General features: G+C 36.9%; 1 protein-coding gene across 1 annotated transcript in view; it reads left to right on the forward strand.

The window, feature by feature from the left end:
• Positions 1-14,229: 14,229 nt before the first annotated feature.
• The window catches only part of LHFPL6 (LHFPL tetraspan subfamily member 6), a 282,159-nt gene continuing 268,617 nt past the window's right edge, over positions 14,230-27,771 (forward strand). Inside the window, exons 1-2 of the mRNA XM_003764539.4 lie at positions 14,230-15,299; positions 16,715-17,305. Of these exons, the coding sequence (XP_003764587.1) occupies positions 16,921-17,305 (385 nt within the window). The 5' untranslated portion in view covers positions 14,230-15,299; positions 16,715-16,920. The remainder of the gene's footprint in view (positions 15,300-16,714; positions 17,306-27,771) is intronic.

Raw genomic sequence — 27,771 nt, forward strand, 5'->3', positions numbered from 1 at the left:
GGTAGGGATATTTTGCATTCTGTTGCTATGCTATTGAGGTCTACTTTTGTTTCAGAAATTATTTAGTTCTGTTAATACTTTCTTCTTTTTATGAACAAGATTATTGATTTAAAATTCTGTGTGCTAGGTTAATTCATGAAATAATAATTGGTAGAAATTACATGGTAATTTCTGTAGTAATTTGAGAATTTTAAATGAATAAGTCACATGAAATTCCTAGAAGTTGATAACTTACAATATGCATGAGCACCCCTGATTTTTATAATCTTAAAATGATTATATTTAGAAATTGTAAATAGCTAAACAAGCATATACATGGAAAGGGAGACTTTGAATTTATCAAACACATGAAAGATCAAATGTAAATCTTGATTAGTAAGCTTATTTTAATATGAGATAAAAACTGGTATAAAATCATTGAATTTTGTTCCTAAAAATGTGTGCAAATACATAAAATCATACAAAAAGAGTATAAGATTAAGCATCAGATCTTAGAAATTACTTGTTATGACTATTTTTCTCTATGTAAAATTAATAATATAATAAAATATAGTATGTTAAACTTTTTTTCTGCTTATATTAGAGAGAATCTTTGAAAGGAAAAGCTCTAGGATTTAAAAAACAGGACTACCTTTCTCCTCAGGGAATTTACATTCTAATAAGGAAAGATAAGATATATTAGGAAATAATGATAAGGAAGTTTTTTTATTGTTTTGTAATGTGGATTTCTGTTAGAGGTAGAAGTAGAAGGTGGGGATATGAGACAATGCATGACATAAGAATGGCTATGAAGTTGCAGTAAAATGGATCTTCATCAGGTTCATTGTGATGAATGTTCACCAATCAGAAGCCCAGGCATTAATGGCAGAGCTGGAGTGGTTAGAGATGAAGGCTGGAGCACAAGAATATAGCATACCAATTGCCAAGCAGTATCCATATGGTACCTCTGGCTCATGCTAGCTATTATTATTTGATCGAGGGCCAAGGGATTCCAGAGTAGGACTAGTGGATCATAGTGACTTACTTTGGATCAAGACTAGGAATAGAAGCAAGTAAAGCAAAAAGAGGGGTAGGGTTTGAGATGGAATGAAAGAATATGGAGGGCCCAAAGATCAAGAAGTTTCAGAGAAAACAAAGAATAGGTTTAGGATGAATGAGAGGATTGGAGAGGTGAAAGGACATGAGGTTCTCTGATGTGTAGGTAGATGGGTAGCTTTGGAAATAGTGCTATTCCATGAAATAAAAAAGTATAATTTTCAATGATACCAGTACTTGGCTGAGGTGGAGTGAAGAAAATTATTTTTCCTTCAGAAGTCTGAGGTCTTTAATGTTTAGGATGCTAGAAGACTTGTCAACTTGAATATTATTCAAAATCATGAAAATGACAATAGGATATTGTGTGAAGGTGAATACAATGAACCAGATTTTACACTCATGGGGAGGAAATAGGAGAATGACTGGTGGCACAGTGGATAAAGTACTGGGCCAGGAGTTCAAATCTGACACTTATAAGATGTGTGATCCTGGGCAAGTGACTTGTTTGCCTCAGTTCTTCATCTGTAAAATGAGCTGAAAAAGGAAATGTCAGATCACTCCAATATCTTTGCCAAGAAAACCCCAAAGGGATCAAGAAGAATCAGATGTGACTGAAAAACAAATAACAGTAGAATTGTTATTGTACTACTAAAAATCTTCATCCTTTTCTGCATATCTTATAGTCTTTAATTTATACTTCTCTCCCACACTTCCCTTAGAAGTCTCCCAAATCCTGAGCTGGCTCTTATGTATAGATCCATTATGGGGACCTGCTTGTTGTATGCTTGTGAAACTTGGGCAATATACTAATGTCATGCCAGAAAACTGAATTGCTGCCATTTGAATTGTTTTAGGAAGATTCTGAAGATTACCTGGCAGGGTCAGATACCAGACACTTACATCCTTTTTTGAACTAAACTGCCAAGCATTCCAGTTATACTACAAAGAGCACAACTCTGTTGGGCTGGCCACATTGCTCAAATGCCAAATGTATGCTTGCCAAAAAGACCATTTTATGGAGAATTCACACAGGATAAAAGCTTACAAGGTGGTCAGAAAAAAAAATGATACAAGGACACTCTCAAGATCTCTCTTAAGAACTTAGAATTGATTGTGTGACATGGGAGACACTGGCACTGGATTTCCCCCCCCCCCCCATGGCATAATCTTATCAAAGAAGGTTCTATGTGCTCTATGTGCAAAACAGAATTGAATTAGCTCAGAATAAATATGAGATGCATTAAGAAAAGCAACCCCAAATGTTCACATGGACTATTTGTTTCTGACTTGTGGAAGAGAATTCTGAATTCATATTGGTCTGATCAGCCACAGTCAGACACACTAATTTGACTCTAACTTAGTGATGTCACTTTGGTCCTCTTCAATAACAGCAATCAAACCAATAGCTTTTGATACTTTCAATTAACTTTTCCTTGATATTCTCTTCTCTCTAGATTTTTGTGACATGATCTCTCTTATTTAGACTGCTTCTTCTCAGTGTCCTTTGATGGATCTTTATATTTAAGCTCTCTATACTGTCTATAGCTTGGAGAGTCTATCCATACTCTTGGATTCAATTATCATCTCCATGCAGATGATTCTCAGACCTCTTAATCTAGCTCCAACTTCTTTCCTGACTTCCACTTTTGCATCTCCAATTGTCTATTAAACATCTTGAAATGGTCTTTCTCTTGCAATCTCCCTCTTCCCCTAACTTCCTTAGTACTATGCTTCTCATTATTGAAGCTTACAACTTAGGTGTGCTCCTCAACTCTTCATTCTCAATACCCCATATATAATCTCTTGTCATATCCTGTAGATTTTACATTTTTAACATCTCCCATATATTCTCCTCTCTTTTGACATTGCTATGACTCTCATGCAGGCCTTCAACACTTCAAATCTATGTTATTGGAAAAGCCATCTGGCTAGACTTCCTGCCCCATTTCTCCCTTCTTCAATCCATCCTCTCCTTTCAGTCATCAAAGTGATCTTTAGTGCCAGTCTGGCAATGTTATTTCCATTCCCACTTGGTAAGTGCCAGTGTCTTCCTATTTTTTCCAGAATCAAATACAAAATATTCTGATTTTTAAAATCCTTCATAAATTGACTCTATCCTATCTTCCCAGTCTTCTTACTCCCCTCCTCCCCCCACTTCCAAGCTATGTCTATTGTGATCCAGTAATACTGATCCTTTGGCTGTTCCCTTGCATACAAATACTCCATCTCCTAACTATGAGTATTTTTATTAACAGAACCCATGCCAGGGTAATTTTTTTACAACATTATCCCTTGCACTCCCTTCTGTTCCGATTTTTCCCCTCTCTCCCTCAACCCCTTCCCCTACATGGCAAGCAGTCCTATATATGTTAAATATGTCACAGTATATCCTAGATACAATATATGTGTGCAGAACCGAACAGTTCTCTTGTTGCACAGGGAGAATTGGATTCAGAAGGTAAAAATAACCCGGGAAGAAAAACAAAAATGCAAACAGTTTATATTCTTTTCCCAGTGTTCTTTCTTTGGGTGTAGCTGCTTCTGTCCATCATTGATCAATTGAAACTGAGTTAGGTCTCTTTATCAAACATATCCACTTCCATCAGAATACATCTTCATATAGTATTGTTGTTGAGGTATATAATGATCTCCTGGTTCTGCTCATTTCACTTAGCATCACTTCATGTAAGTCTGTCCAGGCCTCTCTGTATTCATCCTGCTGGTCATTTCTTACAGAACAATAATATTCCATAACATTCATATACCACAATTTACACAACCATTCTCTAATTGATGGACATCCATTCATTTTCCAGTTTCTAGCCACTACAAGCAGGGCTGCCACAAACATTTTGGCACATACAGATCCGTTTCCCTTCTTTAGTATCTCTTTGGGGTGTAAGTCCAGTAGTAGCACTACTGGATTAAAGGGTATGCACAATTTGATAACTTTTTGGGCATAATTCCAGATTGCTCTCCAGAATGGTTGAATTTGTTCACAACTCCACCAACAATGCATCAGTGTCCCAGTTTTCCCGCATCCCCTCCAATATTCATCATTATTTTTTCCTGTCATCTTAGCCAATATGACAGGTGTATAGTGGTATCTCAGAGTTGTCTTAATTTGCATTTCTCTGATTAGTAGTGATTTGGAACACTCTTTCATATGAGTGGTAATAGTTTCAATTATTAGTATTTTTAATGAATGGTTGCTCCCATGCTTGAAATGCTCTCCCTCCTTATCTTTAACTCTTGGTTTCCCTGTCTTTCTTTATATCTCAGCTAAAGTCTCACCTTCTACAAGAGGCCTTTCTCTTTATTCTTAGTACCATTTCTCTGAGTCTAAATCCAATTTGTCTTTGATATGTCAGTTCTGTACCTAATTATTTGCATGTTGTCTCTCCCATCAGCCTGCTAGGTGGTTCAATAGATAGAATACTGGACCTGGAATCAGGAGGACCTGAATTCAAATATAGCCTCAGATCACTTAACCACTATGTCTCAGTTTCCTCATCTATAAAATGGAGATAAAAATAGCAACTATCTCCTAGGGTTGCTATGAAGATCAAACACTTGGAAAGTACTTAGCATTGCAGCACGTAGCAAATTCTTAATAAATGCTTATTCCCTTTCTCTTTGATTCCATTAAACTCTGAGTTTCTTGAGAACTGGAAACATTCTTTGCCTATGTTAGTATCCTCAGTGCTTAGCACAGTCTCTGGCACATAGAAGGCACCTAAACATTTCTTGATTGATTATCAAATATGTCCCATGCCTTGGCTTACCCTATTTCACCAGATGACCCTTTCCAAAAGAGAACTAGAAGTTCAAAAGATGTATTATTCAGATCTCTTATAGAAAACAAAATATGCTTTGCTGCCTTTCATGATATACCTTTCTGTTAGTATTTACAATGAGTAGGAGAGAATACTGTAATCTAGGTCACCAAGTTATCTGCCTTTCCCTCCAAGATCCCAATGTATACCTAAAGTTTTAGCTCTATACTTGCTAATAAATTCAGTGACTCACTTAAGATCCTTTCTCTCATACCATCAACCTTTTAACACAGTCTAATTTACTTCATGACCCTTCAATCACTTTTTCTGTGCTACTATTCAGTTTTCCAAGCAATCAATATGCTTTTTCACTCTTTTCAAGTTGTCTTCATTTAATTCAACTCACCAAACATTTATTGAATGGCTCTAGACAAATGATGTGATGTAGTGAATAGAGAATGGTCTTAGAGGAAGACCTGGGCTGAAGTCCTACATCTGCTTCATGTTGGGCAAGGCAACTAAGTTCTGAGTGCTCTATGCAATTCCCTAAGATTGAATATTATGAAACAGTTGCTGACTTTGAGTATGAAATGATCAAAGAAAATTACTTAGACTTCTAGAACCAAAATTAAAAAAAACCCAATTTTAAAAAGGCATGTAGAAAGCATTTCCTATATAATAAGGCCTACAATAAGTGTTTAATACCCTAATGATCCAACCACAGCAGTCTCTCAGCACATATGCTGGCTCTTTGTCTTTACTCCATCCTTTACTTATAAGGATTTAACTTTGGGCCTAAAGTAATGTTCTCTCTCTCTGTCTCTGTCTCTGATTTTTTCTCTCTCTCTTTCTCTGTGTCTTTTCATCTCTCTGTCTCTCTCTCTTAATATATATATATATATATATATATATATATATATATATATATATATATATATTCCAGCTTTTGATTTGTCTGCCTGGCATTTTACATAAACTATATATAAGTTAAATAAATAAATAAGGTGACATAACTTTGTCATATTCCTTTTTCAACCTTAAAACAATCAGGTAATTGTCTCATGTTTGGTTCTAATTCTTGATTTTTAACTCACATGCAGGTTCTTCTGGACTCCAGTAAGATGATCTGATATACTTATCTCTTTGAAAATTTGACACATTTTGTTGTGATCCACCACTCAAAGGCTTTACTGTAGTCAATAAAACAAGATTTTCTTTACATCTGGAACTCCTTTACTTTTTCAATAACCATCAAGTATTGGCAATTTAGTATCTAGTTCCTCTGCTAGTGATGATGGTGATGATGATGATGATGATGATGATGATATGATGTGGCTTACACTGAAGAAAAACAAGAGGGCTAAAGGATCTAAAGGGAATTCCAGGTTTAAGTTAAAATGAGGAGATAGAAGCAATAACGATTGAAAATTTCAGCATTATATTTGTTGCAAACAAAAAGAAGGTTCCAAAGGACTCAGGGGTATGTGCTTACAGTTGCCTAAATCTGATTGGAATAAGGCTGGGGAGGAGTAGTTCTAAATCATATAGGAATGAAGATTCAGCAGTAAGTAGTATGGACTTGCCACTTGGATCTAAAGCAATGAGATGGAATAACTAAGAATAATCAGAAGGAGACTGAGCTGGAATTTTGGCAGAAATTGAACCATAGAGGAATGTGAGTTAATCTATCCCATAATTTTCAACAGAACACAGAATGCTGGTATTTGGAATATGTCTCCAAGAAATATTATTCTCATATATTCTCTTGTGTCCATTGATGATAGCTGTGGGACTTTCTTGGCTCTAGTGGCTAATGGTGACTGAGTCAAGGGCTACAAAGCATGAAACAGATCAGAATGGACTAGAAGGACATTATTTTCTTCTACACTGAAAAAGAGTAAAAATATTTTGAGGGGGATTTTTGAAGTAGGATTTCCCATATCAACATTTTTTCTCTTTTAAACTATTATTCAACCTCCCAAGAGGAAAATGCCAAACTATGACAATTGAAGTCATTCTTCTCTATGCTACAATGAAAACACACTTTTGGTAAATTGGGAAAGGCATTGCTTTTTTGAGAGAGAAACAGAGTAGGAATGTGCAGTAACAATGAATTATTTGACTATTGAATTGCATTTTTGTACATTTGAATGTACATTTTTTTAGATACCCTAAAGGAATTTAGGGTATTTTTGTTCATACTATCAATTAAAGTGTAGATGAAGGAACTCTAGGAGTAAACTAAGATGAATATATAACTTTACAAAGTATGACAGTACCTGGCAGCATGATATAATTAAAAAAGAACTAGATTAAAAAATCAGGAAACCTGTTTTCAATTTTATACTTTGTCACCAACTAGCTATTTGACCTTGAAAAATTCATTTAATCTTTATAGAGTCCAGTTTCTCCTATGTAAAAGTGGGGAATTAAACTAAGTCATCCAAGGATTTTTGTTTTATCTTTCCATGAAGATTTGTCATTCTATGAGATTGAACTGATTTTTCCCATTGCTAATTTATTCCATTTTGATTACTTATAGATGATGAGATATCTGGATTTGCACATGAGATTTTGCTGATTCCAGAAAGCTCCAAAATGTTTCAGAGTCTTCTAAATAAGACCTGTAACTAATAAAAATAATTTGATCTAGCTATCCATATGGGAAAAATCAAGTGAATAAAGAATGCCTCTTGTCCAGACAATGATATAAAATTAGATGGGCAATCAATAAAGTTCATGCATCATTGTGTATATCTTAGACAGACACTACAAATGGACAATGAGTTGACCCTGGAATTAAACAGGAGAAAAGAGCTAAATTACCTTTGGGAAAATGAAAAGTCATTTGAAAAACCTCATGCTTCTCTCTGAAAGAAAGAACCATCTTTTTATAACAATATTCTTCTTGTGATGTTTATATGGCTGTGTGTCATGAAGCACTACAGTATCCTAAGAATTGAGGTTGATGATGGGTGATAGAGAGGACTATGGTAGATGTGAGCAGCTACTACACATTAGACAAAAGAAATTATGAAAGATCAATGTGAAGAATGTTATCAAGAAAAAATATAAATGAAAAAGAAAAAGGGCTAATATGGTGGTAAGGGCAAAGGATAACGTGGATAGTCTGAATGCATCAATGGGGTACTCAAAATTCCAATAAAACTAGATAGAGAGGCTCCTCAAATTTTGTATGGATTCTTTGTGATGAATTTATGGGAATACATAGACAAACATTATGTTAGTTGAACAAAATCCCAGAATTCCTTTTCTCACTGAACGTACAAGTTAAGATAATTTTTCTTTAAAAGGTATTGAAATTGTCACTGAGATTTAATTGGCTAGGGGGCTAAGGGTCAGGTCACTGATGCAACTCTCTGGCCACCTGGGTACAAAATATTTGGGGCATAAGGGACTGGAGTGACCAGAGACCAGCAGCATGAGCAACAATGAAAATTGTAATCAACTGAATCAATGTTTTATCCTGGATGAACACCCGTTTTCTGCTCTGAGTGTGCTTCTCCTGTGATGGCTAAATAATCCTCTTTCTGTTAACTGATAAATAATGAATGTCTCATTCCATTTCAATTATAGATCTAAATTACCTGTTAGACCCAGTCTGTGATAGCAGGAATGGATGGGTTGTAACTTGTTTAGAGTTTTTATGGATTTGATTTAGGAGACCTTGTAGTATACTGGGATTAAAGGCAATATGGAATTGTTGACAATGTCATTCTCAAACAAATGCTATTTGAAGGATCTTATGGTTGTTGACATTTTTTTTGTCATATGTTTTTAAAGGAGGAAGTTATAACTCTACTATGTTTTTCTCACTTATTTGATATCTTGCTCTCTTTGAATCTCTTGAAAATCAATTCCTGAAATGTTTTCAAGATTGTGTTGCCTCTGGCAGATTTGTTCTGTGTTTACTCAGTCTGGGCCAGCATTTCCATTTCCTCATATCCATCAAGTGTTGAGCTATTAAAGTCCAAATGAGTAGTTCCTCTGTCATGATGGGGAAAATGCTGACAGATCAGTCCATTTCTATCTTTTTAGTGTTTCTTCTATATATGTTCTTAGGATGATTTTGCTTGGTTGATACCATTACACAGCTTTTTGTGGATTCATTTTCCCTTTTACTCCTTTTTTATGTTCTATGAGCAATAAGGCTTATAATCTCATATTGTGTTTTTCTAGAATGTTTTACAAATGAATATTTTGTCTAAACCATTTTTGCCTTTAGTTCTTCTATCTTTCTCCCTAAGAAAAAGTTAAAGTGTTTGCTGGGTGAAAGAGTTTCTGAGCTCTTTTGGTCACCTTATTATGGTGATTGCTTTATATTACTGAAACTTCTGTAAGAAAATATTAAAATCAGGCAACTTTTATCCATTTCCTATCATTCAGCATCAGGTTGAAGTTTTTGTAACTGAATGCAATATATTCCTCTTTATATTATTTATATTATTCTTTTATTTATATTATTCTTTTTTATTCTTTATATTATTCAATTAATTTGGTGCTTATTTTGAATTTTGCTCTCTCTAACAGGCCATCTATCTACATATAAGAAACAACTGACTTGGAAATTATTCCCATTATCAATAACCAGTTACTTTTTTGGCTATGGAAATAGTCAATTTCACATTCAGTCATTTAGATTTGCATTTGCCTCGTTTAGTATTTTTAAGAAAATATTCACAACATGCAACATGAATGATTTGACCTCCTTCATTTTCAATCCTGAATTCTAGTTTGAAACAGTTTTCTTTATCCCCACCTGTGCTTACCTGTTTCACACTGAAGTCACTGAATTTCAAAGTATCTGCTGAATTGGTTTGTGATCTTTCCACATTCTTTATAAATGTTTCATCTTCATTCTCTGCTGTAGATTTTAACACAAAAACTGCAATTATCTTCATATAGAAACTTTACTTTTATTCCCCATGAGAATTACAAGGTGAGATGACCAAGTTGTTGTATATTTTGTTTTGTTTTATGAAATTATATTCTTGTTGCCTTTGGATATCCCAATGCTGACTATTCCTAGATTTGATTCTTAGAGGAAAACTTGTGATTTCTTTTTCCATTCAGTTGCAATTTCCTTATTATAACTTGGGATTCTATTTGAACTGAAAGTATCAGTACTTATATAATTCATTTCATCATTGACCTTTGGACAAGGATTTCACATTTGGAGTTTAAACAATGGAAAGAATGTTTATTCATAGTCTATAAAGTGTGTGATTTCCAGCATTCTCTGCTCCCTCTTTCAGACACTGTCAATGTTACACCTTCACAAAAGCCATACTTTGATGCCTACTAGTAAGGAATTTACCCTAGGCTCTTTAAGAAAATGTCAAAAACCAATCCCTGCTAGATTCTACCAATCTGGAAAGTTTTTGAATATGGTTCCAATGACAGGCTGAATTTGAACTTAAATTTTCTTATCTCCTTATCCAGAACTGTATCCATTGTGCCACCAAACTGCCTCTTCCATAATCTGGCTTGTATTATATTTACTTGCATACATGCCCTGTCTCCCTAGTAGATCATGAATCTCTTGAGTATAGGAACAATGTTGTTTTTCTTCTTTAAAATCCAGCATTAAACAATATTATGTTGCAGATAAGTTACTCAATGGTTACAGTAATGACTCTGGAGTCAGAAAGAGCTGTATTCAAAATAAACCTTAGTTACTTATTAGCTCTCTGATTCTGAGAAAATAATTTAAATCTCATTTTGCCTCAATTTCTTCAACTGCAAAAAGGGAGTAATAATGGCATCTACCTCCCAGGATTGTTACGAGTATCAAAGGAAATATTAGTGCTTAGCACAATGTTTGGCACATAATAGGTGCTTAATAACCACTTGTTTCCTTCTTTCACATGTTGAGTCCAATACGTATTTGTTGAGTCGAATTCAATAATAAAAAGTAAAAATAATAAAATAAGATAACAAAACTAAAATTTATATGGTCCTTTATGAATTATGTAAAATTTATATAGTTAAGCAATGGATAGTAAACACATGACTAGTGCACCCATGGATTTCTGTGCTTGGATGAGGGCTAGCTCTAGAGAAAGAAATATGGGGTGTTCAGTGAGGTCTAGCACCTCTAGTGTGAGAGCTTGCTAAGCCCTTTTCAGGGCTACTTATCCACCTTTGGTATCTACCTGTCACCCAGCTTTCATCTGTGACTCCAAGAAGCTGTAGCATGATCAGTGGCCATATTCTGGAATATAAAATAAACTAGGGTGAAAGTCATCAAACCTGTTGATGACTTAGGAATATATCTACCCTAAACATATGAAAACATCCCCCTGTGGAATAGAGTAGATGAGGACAAATGTGTTCTAAGTGCCATGAAGACAGCTATGTGGGATGCTTAGAGCTTGGTCAGACTTCTAAAATATCAAAATCATCCACAGAATCCTGCGTTATAGGCAACTGTCTTGACTTTTTGTCTTACCACTAGACTTCAGTGATTCTAGAAGAGAGAATAAGGCTAATGATTTCCTACAATTCAAGCATAAGTAGAGACATTATCCAGTGATGTCTGTTGGACTCCAGCTCCACTGAATACCGAGAATGTGAATGAATACCCGAGGCCAGGCAGAAGATATGTTTTGCAGTCTTCATTTATTAATCTGAGTGCCAGACTTAATATACGTTTTAGGCTAATGTTATGACATTTCTAGTTAGCTTCAGTTGACATTATATTCCTGCAGGGTTAATGCACATTCCATACTTTGACATTTCAGTATCCACCTTAACTAACAAGATCAAGTTTCTTATCAACATAGAATTGTAAATAGCATAGTTGTGATGCTCATCAGCATCAACAGAATTGTAAATAGTTGTGATATTTTATCAATATCAAAGTACTTGTCAAAACAGAGTAGTAAATAGCAGAAATTATCATACTAATATATTTACCTCAAGTATGTCCTTAATTTATTATTAAGAGATAAACAGTATAGTTAAAATGTCTTGTTTCTATTGCAGGCATTCTCCAACAAGATTAGCCTGATTTTTACTAAATATATCTTTACAATTATTAAGGAGAGGATGAGCCAATATGGGCATGGACTACTCTCTTTTCATATGCTCTGTGGCTCTTTATGCCCTCCGCCTAGAAACTCAAAAAGAATCACTTGAAGTTTAGGATTAACTCATATCTAGGATTTCCCCAAAATGGAAGAAAAAAAGGTATTCAATGTAAACTAGATATAAGACACCATGACTCAAAAACATACACTGACAAAGAAATAATATAAGCAGCAACATAATTACCATTGTACTTTTCTCCAAGGTTGAACTTAAAATTTCAAAACACAAAGTATTCTTCAAAGCTCTTAAACTGACATTTCACTTTCACTGTTGAAATACTTCCCTCTAGGGTCATGTTTTCTCACAAGCCAAACTGGTGAGTTGGGCTCATCCCACAGTGATCATTTTCTCAAAGAAGTTCCATAATAGTAGCAGAGAGAGACCAATCTCTAGAAAGTACAATTAGCTCCAGCTTTAGAAGACAGAGGAGCCAACAACTCACAAAGTGGCCTCTGAAGATAGAAGTGTTCATCTCTTCTCATTCACTTATGCTCAGGAAAGAAACACAAATGAGAAGAGGCAGCCAGTGCTGAGACATATTCTTCCCCCCTTCCCACTCTTTAGTATTTTTTTCAATTACATAGTTTTCAACATTCATTTTAGTAAGATTTCGAGTTCCAATTTTTTTTCTTCCTTTCTCCTTTACACTTCCTCCCTCCCCAAAATAGCAAACAATCCAATATAGATTACGAATTAGATTATATATGTACAGTCATTTTAAACATATTTTCAATAGTCATATTGTGAAAGAAAAATCAGAATAAAAGGGAAAACCAGGAGAAAGAAATAACAAAAAAAGTGAAAACTATGTTTTCATCTACATTTAGCCTCCATAGTTCTTTCTCTGGATGTGAGTGACTTTTTCCATCTCAAGTTGATTGGAATTGTCTTGGATCACTGTATTGCTAAGAAGAGATAAATCAATCATTATTCATCATCACACAATCTTACTGTTTTTTTGTACAATGTTCTCCTGGTTCTGCTCACTTCACTGGGCATCAGTTCCTGTAAATCTTTCTAGGCTTTTCTGAAATCAGCCTGTTTAATATACATTCTTAAGCTTATTTAGGACAGCAAATTATTAGCTTCCAATTGTAGGCAAATTAGTTTTCCCTTTTGCTAGAGGGGAAGAGGGTACAACCATTCCAAGGAAAGGCTCAGAAGAGTTCTGACACGTTGCTCTGAGAGGAGGAAAGAGGGAGTCATATAGCAGATTACTTATCTTTAAGATCTACTGTATTGGCCACTCCAGGTTCAGTAGTTAGTCCTCTCCGATAAAGCCTACCCCTCCTCCTGCAGCCTTGGGAGGCAGGAGGAACTAAGGGATTACCGGGGTTTCCTGTGTCATTCTAAAGATTTAGGTTCTTCAACTCTGAGTCACATTTCCCCAACTCAGAGGCCCTGGCAGGGGGTCCTCAAACTTTTTAAATAGGGGGCCAGTTCACTGTCCCTCAGACTGTTGGAGGGCCAGACTATAGTAAAAACAAAAACTTGGTTTTGTGGGTCTTTAAATAAAGAAACTTCATAGCCCTGGGTGAGGGGGATAAATGTCTTTAGTTGTTGCAGCTGGCCGGCAGGCCGTAGTTTGAAGACCCCTGAATCGCATTTCCTTATATTTAAAATATAATGTTTACACTTCTGGTCTTACTATTTATTATTAATAACTTAAGGGGGGGAAAGAATGAACATCAGGGGAAAACTCCATCTAATAACTAGATGGAGCTTGGTAATTTTTTTTTTTTTTTATTTTCTTGCAAACTGTTGAACTATTTCAAAGCCTTTTGGCAAAAAAAAAAAAAAAAAAAAAAAAAAAAAAAGAAACAAAACAAAAAACAAGGTAAAAGGACTCATATTTCCAACTTCTGTTGATGTGAAAGTCAATGGCCACGATTTCAGGGTAACTAGCAATTAAAATTATTCCACTTTTAAAAAACATATACAATTATGTTTGCACTATATCCATATTTGTATTTTTAAAATAAACTTGCTTCTTCATGACTTTTGACAATTTAATAGTCTTGTAGAGTTTATTCCAGGTTAGAGGTTTTTCTGTTCACAGATGATTTTTAATGCCTTTAATGCCTTCAGTTGAGAATCCACAAACTACAGTTAATTACTCTTTTAAAACTGAACTCAATTTCCAAAAGGGTTAGAGCTAATGTCTGAAAGAGTTCAAGCGCTACGGGCATGAAAAGTGTAGATTTGCTATAATTTCATTGCATCACACGTAAGCCACGCCCATGGAAATGTTCCCAAGTGTCCAGATTCTGCCGGGGAAAACTATGTGCCAGTAGCTCCTTCCCTTGACCTTTTCCATAGCTGTCTGCCAGAGGCGGCTGTTGGTATCCCTGACCACCCGCAAACAAAGATCCTACTCTCTCTCCTCTTCCATTCTGAAATACACACCCACCTCTTAGAGACCTTTCAAAGTGGTAGGGTTCGACAGCAGGCGATTCGTATTGTAAAGACTAGAGCCTGGAACTTTGAGGCTCGGCTGCCTCCTGAGAGCATCCCTTAAGGAAGACAAGGAAACCAGGCATAGAGGTTAAAGGAGAAGAGGCAATAAGGGCGTGTCTTCATTTAACACCATAGGATGGCCGCAAGAAAGCAGCCAACTTCCCCATTTTTCTGTCTCCGTCTTCTGGTCCGTTTTCGTCTTCTGGTTTACCTCCCTCCCTTCCCCCGCCCCTTCTCCCCACGTCCCACTAACACTACTTAGTAAAGACGTTGGGGGGGGGGGGGAGGCGGGGGCAGGGAGGTACGGAAAGATTACTATACTCGTTATTCCCTAACTGAGAAACATTCCCATTTGGGAGAAGGTTTGAAAACCCGTTCCCTGCCTCCTACACCCCCACTCCCCCTCCAATAGCCCTCCTAGCTCTCCAGGAATGTCCTCATCCGCCCGCCTCAGTTCGCGCTCTGTCTGCGGCGGGGTCCCACCGGGTGCAAGGGGGAGGGGAGAAGAGCGAGGGGAGGGCTGGGGAGGAGAGGGGAGGAGGCTGGCTGTGCGTGCCTTGCCTGCCAAAGGGAGATCTGTTCATCTGCGTGTGATCCTGGCCGCCCCGGCGCGTCCACATCCCTCCTTCTCTGGAGCACAGCGTAGCAGCAGCGGCGGCGGCGGCGGCGGCAGCGGCAGCACCAGCAGCAGGAGTTTGAAATATCTCTGCTCCTTCCTCCTGGAAAACCTGTCCACCCGGCGCGCCCTTGCCTCCCACAGGATTATAGCTTTCTAAAGTCAGCTTTCCAGTCTTTGGCCGGGAGGCAGAAGACAAGGCTGGGGCGTCTTTTTCGTGGATGTTACTGCTCGGGAAAGGCAGCAAGTTGCATGTGCGTCCGGGACCGGGAAGGAAAGGAGCCAGCCGCCTTGCGAACCATGTAAGTGCCGCTCGCCGAGCTCCGACTGGCGGACTGGGACCGGGATGAGGATGCGGGTTAGAAAGGGACCTCTCTCTCCCGTGATCCCTGGCAAGAGGTCCGGGATTCAGATCCGGGATTCAGGGACTCAGCCAAGCTTTGCTCTCCCGTCATCCTCCCTCCTTGGCAGGGTCTAATTTCTGTGTCTGTTCCCGAGAGGTGCTGCTTCCCATCCTTCCTTTCCCACTCTCTGTCTCCCTCCCCAAGCAGGGCAGGGCACGGGGTTAGAGAGAGCGAGCAGACTCTCCAACTCTTTGGAAAGAAGGATTCTTTGTGCGTCGTTAAGCTGGGGTATCCCCGATCGTGGGGGCGTGAAGATGTTTTCTAATCTCCAGCTGTAGATGAGGGACCCTTTTCTTTGATTCTGCTGCTTGTTTCTTCTCTTAGCTTGGCTGTGACCAGCATAGCTCCCACGGGCTAACTCCAGAGTGACCTGCCGCCGAAAGAATTTAGGAAAGGGGCCAAAGATTCCCTTTCCCAAAGACATCCAGGGTTGCTCTGGAGAGAGAGCCCAGCCTAAGGCACCCTCCAGGGGCAGCCCAAAGCTTGACTGGATACTTAAGTAATGGAGTTTGAGCGGTTGAGCTAGAAGGGATTTCTTTCACATTTTCACTCGTTTGTGGAAAGTTTTGGGGAGTCAAACCTAGAGAGACGGAAGGTGAGGGACGAAGAAGGACATTCAGATTCCATCTGTGGTCCTCGGTGAAGGAAATAGAGAGCTTGTTTTATTTCTCTGGTTGAAAGTCGACCGGCTGAATCGGGTTGGGCAAGTAGGTTTCATTGTGAGACCACACATACACATGCTTTCATTTTCACTGGAGGACAGTCATTGCTAAGGCTAAAGGAATGACCAGATTCTCCACTTTGTGTGTCTCTGTGGGTGTGTGAAAGGGAGGGAGTCCAGTTTTAGTTGTTACTGTACACAGACAGTGAGCCAGTACATCTCTAAGGGTACTCAGTCTGGTCCTGTTCTCAGAATGAACTTGGAGAGTAAAAACTTGGGAAAGCCGGATTGGAAACAAATGTTTGGAGGCTAAAAGTTAAGAAACTAAACAATCTATGCTGTGGCTTATTTTATTTTAAAATCTTATGATAAATTTACTGCTAGTGAACTTTCCGAACTAATTTTATTGCCTGTAACATGAAGTGAATTTACTAACTTGGCAAATAGATGACATGCATTTCTTTAATAGTTGTCAATAATTACTTGACCAAGATTGTGGGAGGGCAGAGCCAGGCATCCTCAACTTGGGTTATAATGAAAATCACTTATAAATGCTTTGGATTTTATAGAATTTCAAACTGAGTCGACTTAGTTGGTGTGATCACTTTTCTCAAGACGCTTAACCTTATTTCTTCTACTGTTTTTTCACTAGGGACTATTCTCCTTACTACAGAAGAAAAGAAGTTGATGGCCAGTAAAATTTAAGATTGCCTCAATCAGAAGATTTTCCAAAGCTAAAGGATTAAGACTTCCTGTGAGTCTTCCTTTGACATATCAATACTCTTTATTCTCAGGAACAACTTAGTTCTGGTCCTTTGTGGGTCCTCATTGCAGCTTCTAGTGTTTTTGGATGAAATCATGGCATCTAGCCTAACCTGCACAGGTGTGATATGGGCGCTGCTCTCCTTTCTCTGTGCTGCAGCCTCCTGTGTAGGCTTCTTCATGCCTTACTGGCTTTTGGGATCCCAAATGGGAAAACCAGTGTCCTTTGGCACTTTTCGGAGGTGCTCATATCCAGTGCATGATGAGAATCGCCAGACGATGGTGATGGTGGAGGAATGTGGGCGCTATGCCTCCTTTCAAGGTATCCCCAGTGCAGAATGGAGGATCTGTACTGTAGTGACTGGGCTGGGTTGTGGCCTTCTTCTCCTGGTGGCACTGACTGCCCTCATGGGTTGCTGTGTGTCTGAGCTCATCTCAAGAACAGTCGGCAGGGTGGCAGGAGGAATTCAGTTCCTAGGGGGTAAGTGATCACTTGATTTTTATGTAATTTTCAGGTTGGTTCCTATAATCTCTATTTTAATTTGTGTTACTGCTTTTCAGCTAGGGTCCCCTTCATTCTTGTTCAGATACCACTTAACAGCTGGATGGGCTATATAATGCTGTGCCTCTAATGGTAGGACAGAATTAAAAGAACTCATTGAAATTATTCTACAATACTCTATAGCAGCATGCATGTTTCACATAGGCATTGAAGCGTGATGCATCATTGACCTGTCAAATTCACCTGTATGGGGGAACAGTACTGGATTAAATTGGAAACAGAGCAGGGAAGATAGAATTTACATCCCCAGTCATCATCTTGCCATGATTTTACAATAAGATTACATAATGAAAATTTTGGTGATTAAGATTTCATATGGAAATGAAAAGTGGTTTTTCAGTCTTTGCTATTTGTATTACTCTTTGCTATTTTTTTTTTGTTCGTGATGAAATTTGGGAATAATTTTAAAAATCATAACAACTTGGTTTTACATTGTATCTTTAATTAAATGGTATATTGTAGGAAGGGACCTTGTGTCTTCCTTACTTATAGCAAGTTCTTGGTGAAGTACTTCTACAATATAGGCAACTTTTTTTAAAATTTATACTCAAGGAGTTAGTGGGAAGCCCTGACAGGTTAAATTTGTTTCCCGGGGGGGGGGGGGGGGGGGTGTCCAGTCAGTATTAGGTGTTAGAATGAGAATGAAATTCAGGTTTGCCAGACTCCAAGGTTAGCTCTTTACTTACTATGCTAATGGAAGCAATTTAATCACACAGTCTAGTGACATTGTCATCACTACAAGGCTGACCACTGGAAAGAGAATTAATGTTAGAAGCTTGATTAAGCATTAAACATTAAGATTTTACCTGTTCTTGAAGACCTTGCCATAGGCAAAGGAAAATATTCATGGAAATTATGTTTGATATCTACCAGATTGGGCATTTTTATTGATAAACACCAGAAAAAACTTTGTCCAGCAAGTTTTGCTTTGCTCCTTCTGATCATATGGTCTTAATTGTACATTATATGTTTTTCCACTGTGTTTTTCACCTCCATTCTTCAAGCTGACTGACTGAGCCTGTCAGATTTGGAGTCTACTCTGGAAATATGGCATTCATATAGCAGAAAACCAGGGAGAATGGAAAATTCTTCAAAGCATGTAACTTTGTCATGAAGGAAAAGTGAATTCTTAAGTTCTGGTGTGTTACTGAGAAGATCCAGAAAAAGCAAGCCAAGAATGTTTATCCCTTGAGTCTTCTTTTCATTCTCAGAATAGCCAATCAGCTTATCTGGTGTGGAACCACTCAATAACATTGTTCGAAAAGGTGGAGTTCTTCAGAGATTAGAAGGAACAGTACTGCAGAAAAACAAATGAAAGTTTTAAATGCTATATTTTCCACTTTCTTGGCTTTTATGCTGGTTTCTGATTTTCTTCTGTTGGGTGATAAAGAGAACTTGGGCAAATGGTAAAACCATTGTGGGTTTTTTTTCCCCATCTTTTTGAGATTCAATTTAACATTTTGACAAAGAGTAGGCTCTTTTGTAACTGGAACATGGATAGCAAAGTTGTTTCAGAAGTAGATATAAAAGTGCTGATTCTTATAAATGCCTCATTTTTGTAGGCATTGTTGAAATAGTTGGGAACACATTATTTTTCTCCACTCATAAATGGGTTGATTTTGTCACTTTACCTGGGTAAAGAATTATGACTTTTCTTTTTTACAGTAAGTATTGCATTCTGTTCTCCTTAATTAGTGCAGACTGTTACTCTTCCTGGCAGTAAAGGAAATTGCTTACAAAGAGAAATCCGTTTTCATTGATTACCTTTAAACATATACAACTCTGAAAGACAGTAAGCAGTAGGTGAATCTAACCCATGAAATGCTCACATACTTATTCCTTTTTTAATTCACGTATTTCCAAAACATGACAAGATAAGCATTACTATTTTTGGAAAATAAAGATAGAAATTTATTACAAACTTTAAAAAATTAAAAAAAAATTTTTTTGTGATTACTTTTTGTTTGACTCAGATTCTGGTTAGAGTGAAAGACAGATGAAGTAGTACTTTGCCCTAAACAGTTGGTTTTTCTGTAATAGATCTACTTTTGAAGATGCAAGCTATATTAAAATTCTGATGATGATTTTGAAATCAATCCTGAGAATGTATGAGAGTTATTCTGATTCTATCCTCTTGAGGGCACAAGTAAGTAGACCAAGGGTTATCGTTGATAACAGTAACTTCAGTCCTTCTCTTTTTAAAAAAATCTGAAGTATTATAAAAATGACAAAGCTGTTCTTTATAGAGTGATCATCACAATATTCTTCTAAAATGGTAGACCATGCAAAAAGACTATTTAAAAAGTCTTCAGCCTATAGTTTTTCAATTATTGAGTCTTTCCATTCAGGACTAATCTGAGTGACTTCATTTCATGAAAATGGAAAACAAGTAAGAGAAAGTAAGAGGATGGGAAAGACAAGGACCCAAGTGAGAGGTTTTTGAAGAGTATGCCCCATGCTAAACTAACATTATTAAAACCTGTGGCTGTGAAGCTTTGGAGATGCAGTCTATTCAGGGAGTACAAAGCTAAAAGCAGATTTTCTTATTAAACTGGCTTGCCCAGAAGGGTCGTGTTTACCTAGAGTTAGGTAAACCCAAGATTTACTTAGACAGCAGGAAGCAAGTGAATTTCACATCACAGAACCATTTCTGCTTAACAACTCTGCCAGCTATGTAGAGACTTGGCCCAGATGGTGTAATGTCAGGGAGTCAAACTTCTACTGAAGTGAGAATAAGATAAAGGTTGAAGCTTCAGCCTAAAATCAGAATTGTCCAGTTTTAGAAGGTTAAAGGTTAAAGTAGAATCATTGGAACCAGAGTAAATGCATTGAAATTTGCCACATGTTATAATAGAAACTTTTCCTGTGGTCATTGGCATGTGAATCTTAAGTACATTTTTCCTGCCACAGAAAATTAAAAAAAAAAAAAAATATCACCAAGAAGCTGAGTATCATAGCAACTAAAGTGCTGACTGTGTGCCAGGCACTGGGCTAAATGTTTTACGATTATTTCACTTGATTCTTCAATAACCCTGGGAGGTGGGTGCTATTATTTTCTCCATTTTACAGATGAGGGAATTGAGGCAAATGAGGTTATTGACTAGCCCAAGGTAACACAACTAGTTAATATCTGTGGCTAGATTTGCACTCAGATCTTCCTGACTCAAGGCTCAGTGCTCTATCGGCTGCATCAAGTATTATAAGCCCTAGAATGAGAGATTTTAAAAGATAAAATAATCACTGCTTTAGAAGTCTTATTTTTAGTGGAAAAGCTGATGTGTACAATTCAGTGATGATACTGTGAGAAAATTGGATATAATTCTCTTGTCCCCCTTTTGGTTTGATATGTGGCATACAATATTGCTGCATGCAGAAAGTGCTTCACTTGAGTTTTCATTAAGAAGAAATTTCTTCATGATACACATTGGATTGCTTCATTTATGTTGAATAAAGTCTTCATTCCTCTACTTAGTTTCCTTTTAATTCTATGCAGAAAAGATGCCAAATGAAAATACTGTTATGAGGAACTAAGGACAATAAAACTGATTAAAGTATTTTGCAAAAGGGTTATGATGCCTGGTCTGTTTTGTTGAAATTTGGCATCTGGTGAGTGAAGAGGTCTGGATCTGAATTTGAGGTCCTCACCTGAGGGGAATTGTGGTACAGTGGTGGGAAGCATAGTGAGTGTATCATGTGTATCACCTAGTTTTTTGTTAATACAGTATTATGATATTTCCACTTATATATTTACATTATATCTGGATTGGTAAAGGAACAACCGGTTAAGAAGAAGATGATTTCTGGGCTAGATGATGCATTGTTTGGTTTTTGAAGTTATCCAGAGCCCAGTAAAAACATCTATAGAAACCTTAGTCAAGGGAGGTCCAAGGGGAATCAATATCATATATATACACATTCACACACATACATATACATATGTATGTATACATATAAAATGTATATGTATATGTAGATATATGCAATTATTATTATTAATATGAGTGGGTAACAATCCCTCTATACTCCAAGCCTGTTACTTAATTTTCCCCTACCCTAGACACCTTTCAAAAACTAAATTGAAAGAGAGTTATGATTCTCCGTAGGTAAAAGGAGCCCTTACAATGGGAATTCATCACACCAATGAAATCCCAAGTCCAAACCAAAAATAAGCATTAAAAAAAGCACCCTGTCACATGGGTGAATTGTATCAGTAGGCATTTGGAAATTATTCCCGAATTTAAAAATGATAAGAGTGTTCTATAGCACATCATTTGGAAGACCTGGGTTAAGATTTTTACTCTATCATCTGTGTGACTTTAAGAGTCAAATCACTCAAATTTTTTGGCTCTCAGTTTTCTCTTCTATAAAATGACTGGGTTTGGGCTAGATTACCTTTATAGGATCTTCCAGCTAGAAAATCTGTGATTTGAGGTGACAGACACTTCATAAATATGTGTTCAGTTGAATTAATGTAAATGCTTGGAAGTAGAGGCAGTAAACATGTTAATAACTTAGCAGTAGGCAAAGATTTTCCAGTGCCTCTCAAACCACACTGTGTAGGAAATTGTCTACTCTACCAATACATGATTTTAGTGTAGGCATTCAATGGATAATCTTCAGACTAAATTAGCAGTAGTATGGCTATTTATTGATGTAATTTGCATTCAGTACAGTTGACTGCTGATTGCTTGATTCCAGAGCTTAGTTAAAGAAAGGACCAAGATGTAGTGAGAGTGAAGATGTTCATTGTGCATTGAGCACACCAAACTCTCTCCCTATTTGGGTATCTTACTTATTTTAGAACTAGCATCCCAACCACATTATAGAATACTGGCTAAACCAAACCTAAGCCCACTTCTGCAACTGTTGTTTGCATTGTTTCTCTTTACATCAGATTGTGAGCTCTCTGAAGGCAGGGACTATTATGCTGTGCTTAGCATAGCACCTGACACATGGCCAATACAGTAAAGTCTAATTGATTTCTCTTAACCTGGCTTTTATTTTAGTTCTTGCATTCTTATTTATTGTCTACCTTTTGGCATATGGTCTGAAGTATTAGTTTTAAAATAAAAAAAAAAAAATCTCTGTACCAGTCATAAGAAACTGTAAATGAAGAGTCCAGAAATAAGATTTTAATCCAGTTTGCATTTGGAGAGAATGAGCCACATTGCAAGAATGCCGACACTTCCATCCTTGAATCCTGCTGGTTATAGTAATGCCAACCCACATCAGTCACTTCTGTCTTGGAATAACAGAATAATTAAGGCAAGAAGGGACCCTGAGCCCATACTCTTTCCTCTAGGAAGAATTAGTCTTAAACCACTTCAGACTGATGAGAATCTCTCCTAGTCTTAAAGATTTCTAGGGAAAAAGACTACACATTTTCCCTCAGTACTTTGCTCTCGGGTTTCACAACCCTTAGTTCCTTGGCCAGTTTACTTCACAAAGAGAAAGCCTTTGTTCCACAATCACAGATTACACCTGTGATACTAGGCAGCTGTGTCACAAATGTGTGGGGACTGAGTTTGAAATTGTGGATGGATTGATAATACCCAATACTGGGGGTAGAAAAACAGACTCAAGCCCAAGTCTCACTAATAGTGGATTGGAAGCATTGTGTTTTTTAGAGGAAGAATAATGTACTTGGTTTAAAGTTAATAAATTTAGACTATATTAAAAACTAAGGACATATTGCGCTTTAAACTGTGGAGTCAGGAAATGAATTCATATCTGGTCTGTGACACTTCTGTCTATGTGTTAAGTGGACAAGACAATTAACTTCTCTTTTCCTATACTGTAAAATGGGGATGATAATAGCAGCCTCCTGGAATTATTGTGAGCATCGAATGAGATAATATTTATAAAGTACTTACTATATAGTAGGCACCTGATACATATTTCTCCCCTTCCTTTATATATGTTTATTATCTCTTTAAGACTTAGAAATTATTTGAGGATAGATAATGTGTTTGGTGAACTTTTAATTCAGCAGAGCATAAGATTTTTCATGTGTGTTAATACATGATATTATATTTTGATAATGTGTGAAAACAATTGGTACCACCTCCACAATATTCTTCTTTAGAGAGGCATTTCTTATTTCTTGGTCTCCTACAGCTTCACTGGCTTCCCCTTGCCCAATTCTAATTTTCAAAGAGTTATTTTTGTCTTTGAGACTCTGTACTTCTTTTCTAGTTGGTTAACCTTCTCCCCCCCCCCCCCCCCCCGCCCCATAATCTTGTTTTTCTTAGATGGTGTCTATTTATTTTAGTTTTTCCTTAATGTCTCTCATTTAATTTTTAAATTATTTTTTAAGTTCTCTGAATTCTCTCTGAGTAGGGAGCCATGTCACATTACTCTTTGGAGATAGCTTTTTTTACTTCAGTGTCCTCCTCTGAAGGTGAACCCCATTCTTCCTTGTTCTCATAGTATGCTTCAATGGTGGGATGGGGTTCTTTCTCCTTTGCCAGTTTATTTATTTATTTTTTTAAATAAGAGGTATTAATATAAACATTTTCAATCATGGGGTGGGGGGGGGGGGATAGTGCCTTTAGTTTTTCTTCGAGTTCTCTCTTCTGACTTGCAAAACCAGAGTAGAACCCAAACCAGAGTAGAGGGTGGAACCTCCTGCAAGTGCCTGCAGCCAGTAGCATCCTTACTCCACTGCCTCTACACTTAATCAGGTGCTGGTTCCTTCTCACTCAAGGCTGAATCTTGCAGTACATTTGGGCCTAGTGTTCCTAATTACCTGAGGATCTCTCGTTCTTCTAGGACCCAGACTCAGACTCTCCGTGCTGTCTAGGAGGTGGAAGTTTCTGTGGTTCCTGCTGAAGCTCCAACTACATCCAGACAGCTCCAGAGGTTCCAGAGGTGTTTGTACTTCACACGAGTTAATCCCTGGTCCTGGGTCTGTGGATCTTGTTGGGTTGTATCAGGAGGACTCCTATTCTGCCCCACATTTTTTTTTTTTTTTTGATTTTTCGCCATTCTATGTTCTCCCTAAGGCACAAATTTGTTCTATTTGTAGGGGAAATCTAGAGAGCATGAAATTTATCTTCCTACTCCACCATCTTCCCAGAATCCTCCCTCTAGAATAGCATTTCTAATTGTTTTCTTGGAGCTTTACAACCAATGACATTATTTTGAAGTATTGATAACTAGAATTTAATGTATTATATTTGAATTATATATGGTAGAACTCTTCCCTGTCTACTCCCAACCACCATATAGAACATTAAATGAATTATTATTTATCAGGTTCTTCCATTATTTATTACTTGACTAATCAGAATAATAGGGAGAGCATTTGAGGATGAAAATGAGAGGGTAGCAAATGGAAGAAAAATTTAAACGATCTTTAAATAATATTATAAGAAGATAGAGCAATTATGCTTGGACTTTAACATCTCAGACCTGAATATGTTTAATCAAGGCAGAGAGATGGAATAGAATAGAATAATAATAGTACTTAGTCTTCAGGTTTGTGAGGAAAAAGTAAGATGTTTGTAAAGTATTTTATAAAACTTTAAAGTGCTACATAAATGCTACCTATTGCCAACACATACCTGCTCTGCCATCTAAAATTGTTATGAGAAAAATCTGTACATATATTCTTGTTGAGAATATTAACCAAAATTGTTTTCTTAAGATGTAGGTCTGATCATGCTACTCTCCTACTCAATAAACTCTATAGTGATTCCTCAAAAATTACTATTACTTATAGAATCAAAAGTATTCTCCTCTGTTTGGCATTTTAAAACTCTTTTTAACATGACCCCATTCTTCCTTTCTGGGCTTGCCTCCATATTCTGTGATGCTGACCTTCTTTTTATTTTTTAGACACAACAATCCATTTCCTGTTTCCATGCCTTTGCCCTGTCTGTTCCCCTACGCTTGGAATGCACTGTCTCTTTTTTCTCCGCTTCTCCAGTTTCCTTCAAAGCTCCCCCTTCTACATGAAGTTTTTTTTTTTTTTTTGTTTTGTTTTTTTTTTTGATTCCCACAGCTGCTACAGCAATTGTCAGATGGGATTTTCCAAACAGTGGTTTCTACAGTAATAACTTTCAATACATTGAAGGTCTACTTGTCCCTTACATATAAATGATAACACAACCTTTGCTTTATAATTTCTTTAGACTGTAGTTAGAGCGATACATCAGTGTAATGGATGAAGAACTGACCTTAATGCTAGAAAGACAAAAGTTCAAGGCCGGTCTCTGACACAAAGTGGATGCCAGACTTTGAGTAGTCACTTATCTTGTGTCTATTAACTGTCAATAAGGTGATCACCTGCATTGGAAGAGGGAATTTTTTCCCTTGGGAGTTCTTAATTCCTGTGAAAAATCAGTTATCCATACTTGGGCAGTCATTTTCTTTTTCACATCATTTGTTTTTACTTTTGGAGAAACAAAAATAAATCAAAGCAAAAGACAGTAGGCAGGACTTAGAATCAGAAAGATCTAGGTTGGACTTGAATGTAACATTTGTTAGCTATGTAATCATGAACAAGACATTCAACCATTACGTACCTCAGTTTTTTCATCTGTAAAATGGGGATAAAGGCCCTGTTAAATATCCTTTCCTGAGTAGTTTTGAGGTTCAAATGAGGTAATTTATGTTAGGTGCTTTGTAAACCTTAAAAACCATATTATGTAATAAATATTATCACTGTTATTATCTGTTGAAGATATAAATATGAGGAATTATCTATTGAATTTCAGACTATTCTAGCAGCAAATTTAAATGTCACATTTGTGATGATTTTCCCCTTTGAATTCTCCAGAATGATTTTGGTATGACCTCAATTTCCCATGATTATTTCACTTTGCTTTTTTCTGAACAAAAACATGTAGAGAAATTCTTTTGATTTTTAATGTTTTTCTTTGTGTCGCCTCTAGTTAGCAACAAATGAAAGTAGGAATTATTTCATCTTTGTACCCTGTACATAGTGAGAATTTGATGAATGTTTGTCAATTTCTTGATGAAATCAAAGTGATTTTTAGAACCAGTAATTCTTTCCTTTGCATGATACTACCTCTCTTCCTAGGCCATTTAAAAACAAAACAAAATGTGTTGCTCTATGATACAATGTTGATCAGCTATCTTGAAGATTTGTGCTGTGCATTACAAGGGAGTCCTAAAAATGTACATAAGTGAAAATTCATAACTGATTTTGGAAAAAAAAATTCAACCAACTCAGCACGTGCCCTATTGATAATGGGTTTAAAGGGTCACTCTATAACATCTCAAGATACATTTTAAAAATTGCAGACAGAACAAAGCTGTCATTGTTGAATTGTGAACACTTTTTCCCTCTAGCTCTTTCCACATCTGCCTGAATATCTTACTGTACAAGTTGTTTGTAATTTGGCTGAGTGGCAGAGCATACCCTATAGTACAGTATTTTTATTAACTAGATGTAACCAGTCTCTAAGGAAAACTTTAGTCATTAACTTGCTAGTCCTACTTCACTTCACTTGGGCAAATGGCAGATGTTCTTATTTTTACAAATGTTTGCTACTCAGATATTTGTAAAATATCCACCCCTTCATTGCTGTTCCTTGTGTATGTAATACATTCCACATCTAGACTCTAGGCATTTTTATTGTCTGTTCTCTATTATGGAATTGTCTCTCCTCATTTCCATGTCTAGCTTTCTTGTCTTCCTTCAAGTTCCTTCAAAAATCCCATTTTCTACACCTTACTTTTCTTAATATCCCCTTAATACTAATGATTTTCCTTTGTTGATCATTCCTAATTTATCCTGCTTTTTTTTCTTGTTTGTATGTAATTGGTCACATGTTATCTTCCCTATTAGAGCTACATGAGAGCAGGTACTATTTTTTTTCCTTTCTTTGAATCCCCAACATTTAGTATAGAGCCTAGAAAATGATAGCTGCTTCTTTCATCCAGTGACAATAGCCTCCTGGCTGTTGCATGTTCCTGAGAAAAAGCTGTTTATCATAGTTGATCATCACAAAATCTGTTACTGTGCTCAATATTCTCCTGATTCTGCTCACTTCACTTAGCATCAGTTCATGTAAGTCTTTCAAGGCTTTTTCTGAAGTCAGCCTGCTCATCATTTCTTGTAGAACAGAAGTATTCTATTACATTCATGTACCACAGTTTGTTCACTCAGTTGCCAGTTGATGGATATCAATTCTTTCTCTGGCTTCCTTTGAGTCCAAACTAAATTCCACTTTCAATAGGAAATCTTCCCCAACCCCTCTTAATTGCAGTGCCTTCTCTCTGTTAATTATCTCCTATTTATCCAATATAATGTATATATCCTACATAATATTTACTTGGTGTTGTCTCCCTCATTAAACTATAAGCTTCCTGAAGGCAGAGCTTGTTTTTTACCTCTTTTTGTATCCCAAGAGCTT

The sequence above is a fragment of the Sarcophilus harrisii genome, chromosome 3 (assembly GCF_902635505.1).
Source record: "Sarcophilus harrisii chromosome 3, mSarHar1.11, whole genome shotgun sequence".
In the NCBI taxonomy this organism is placed as follows: domain Eukaryota; kingdom Metazoa; phylum Chordata; class Mammalia; order Dasyuromorphia; family Dasyuridae; genus Sarcophilus; species Sarcophilus harrisii.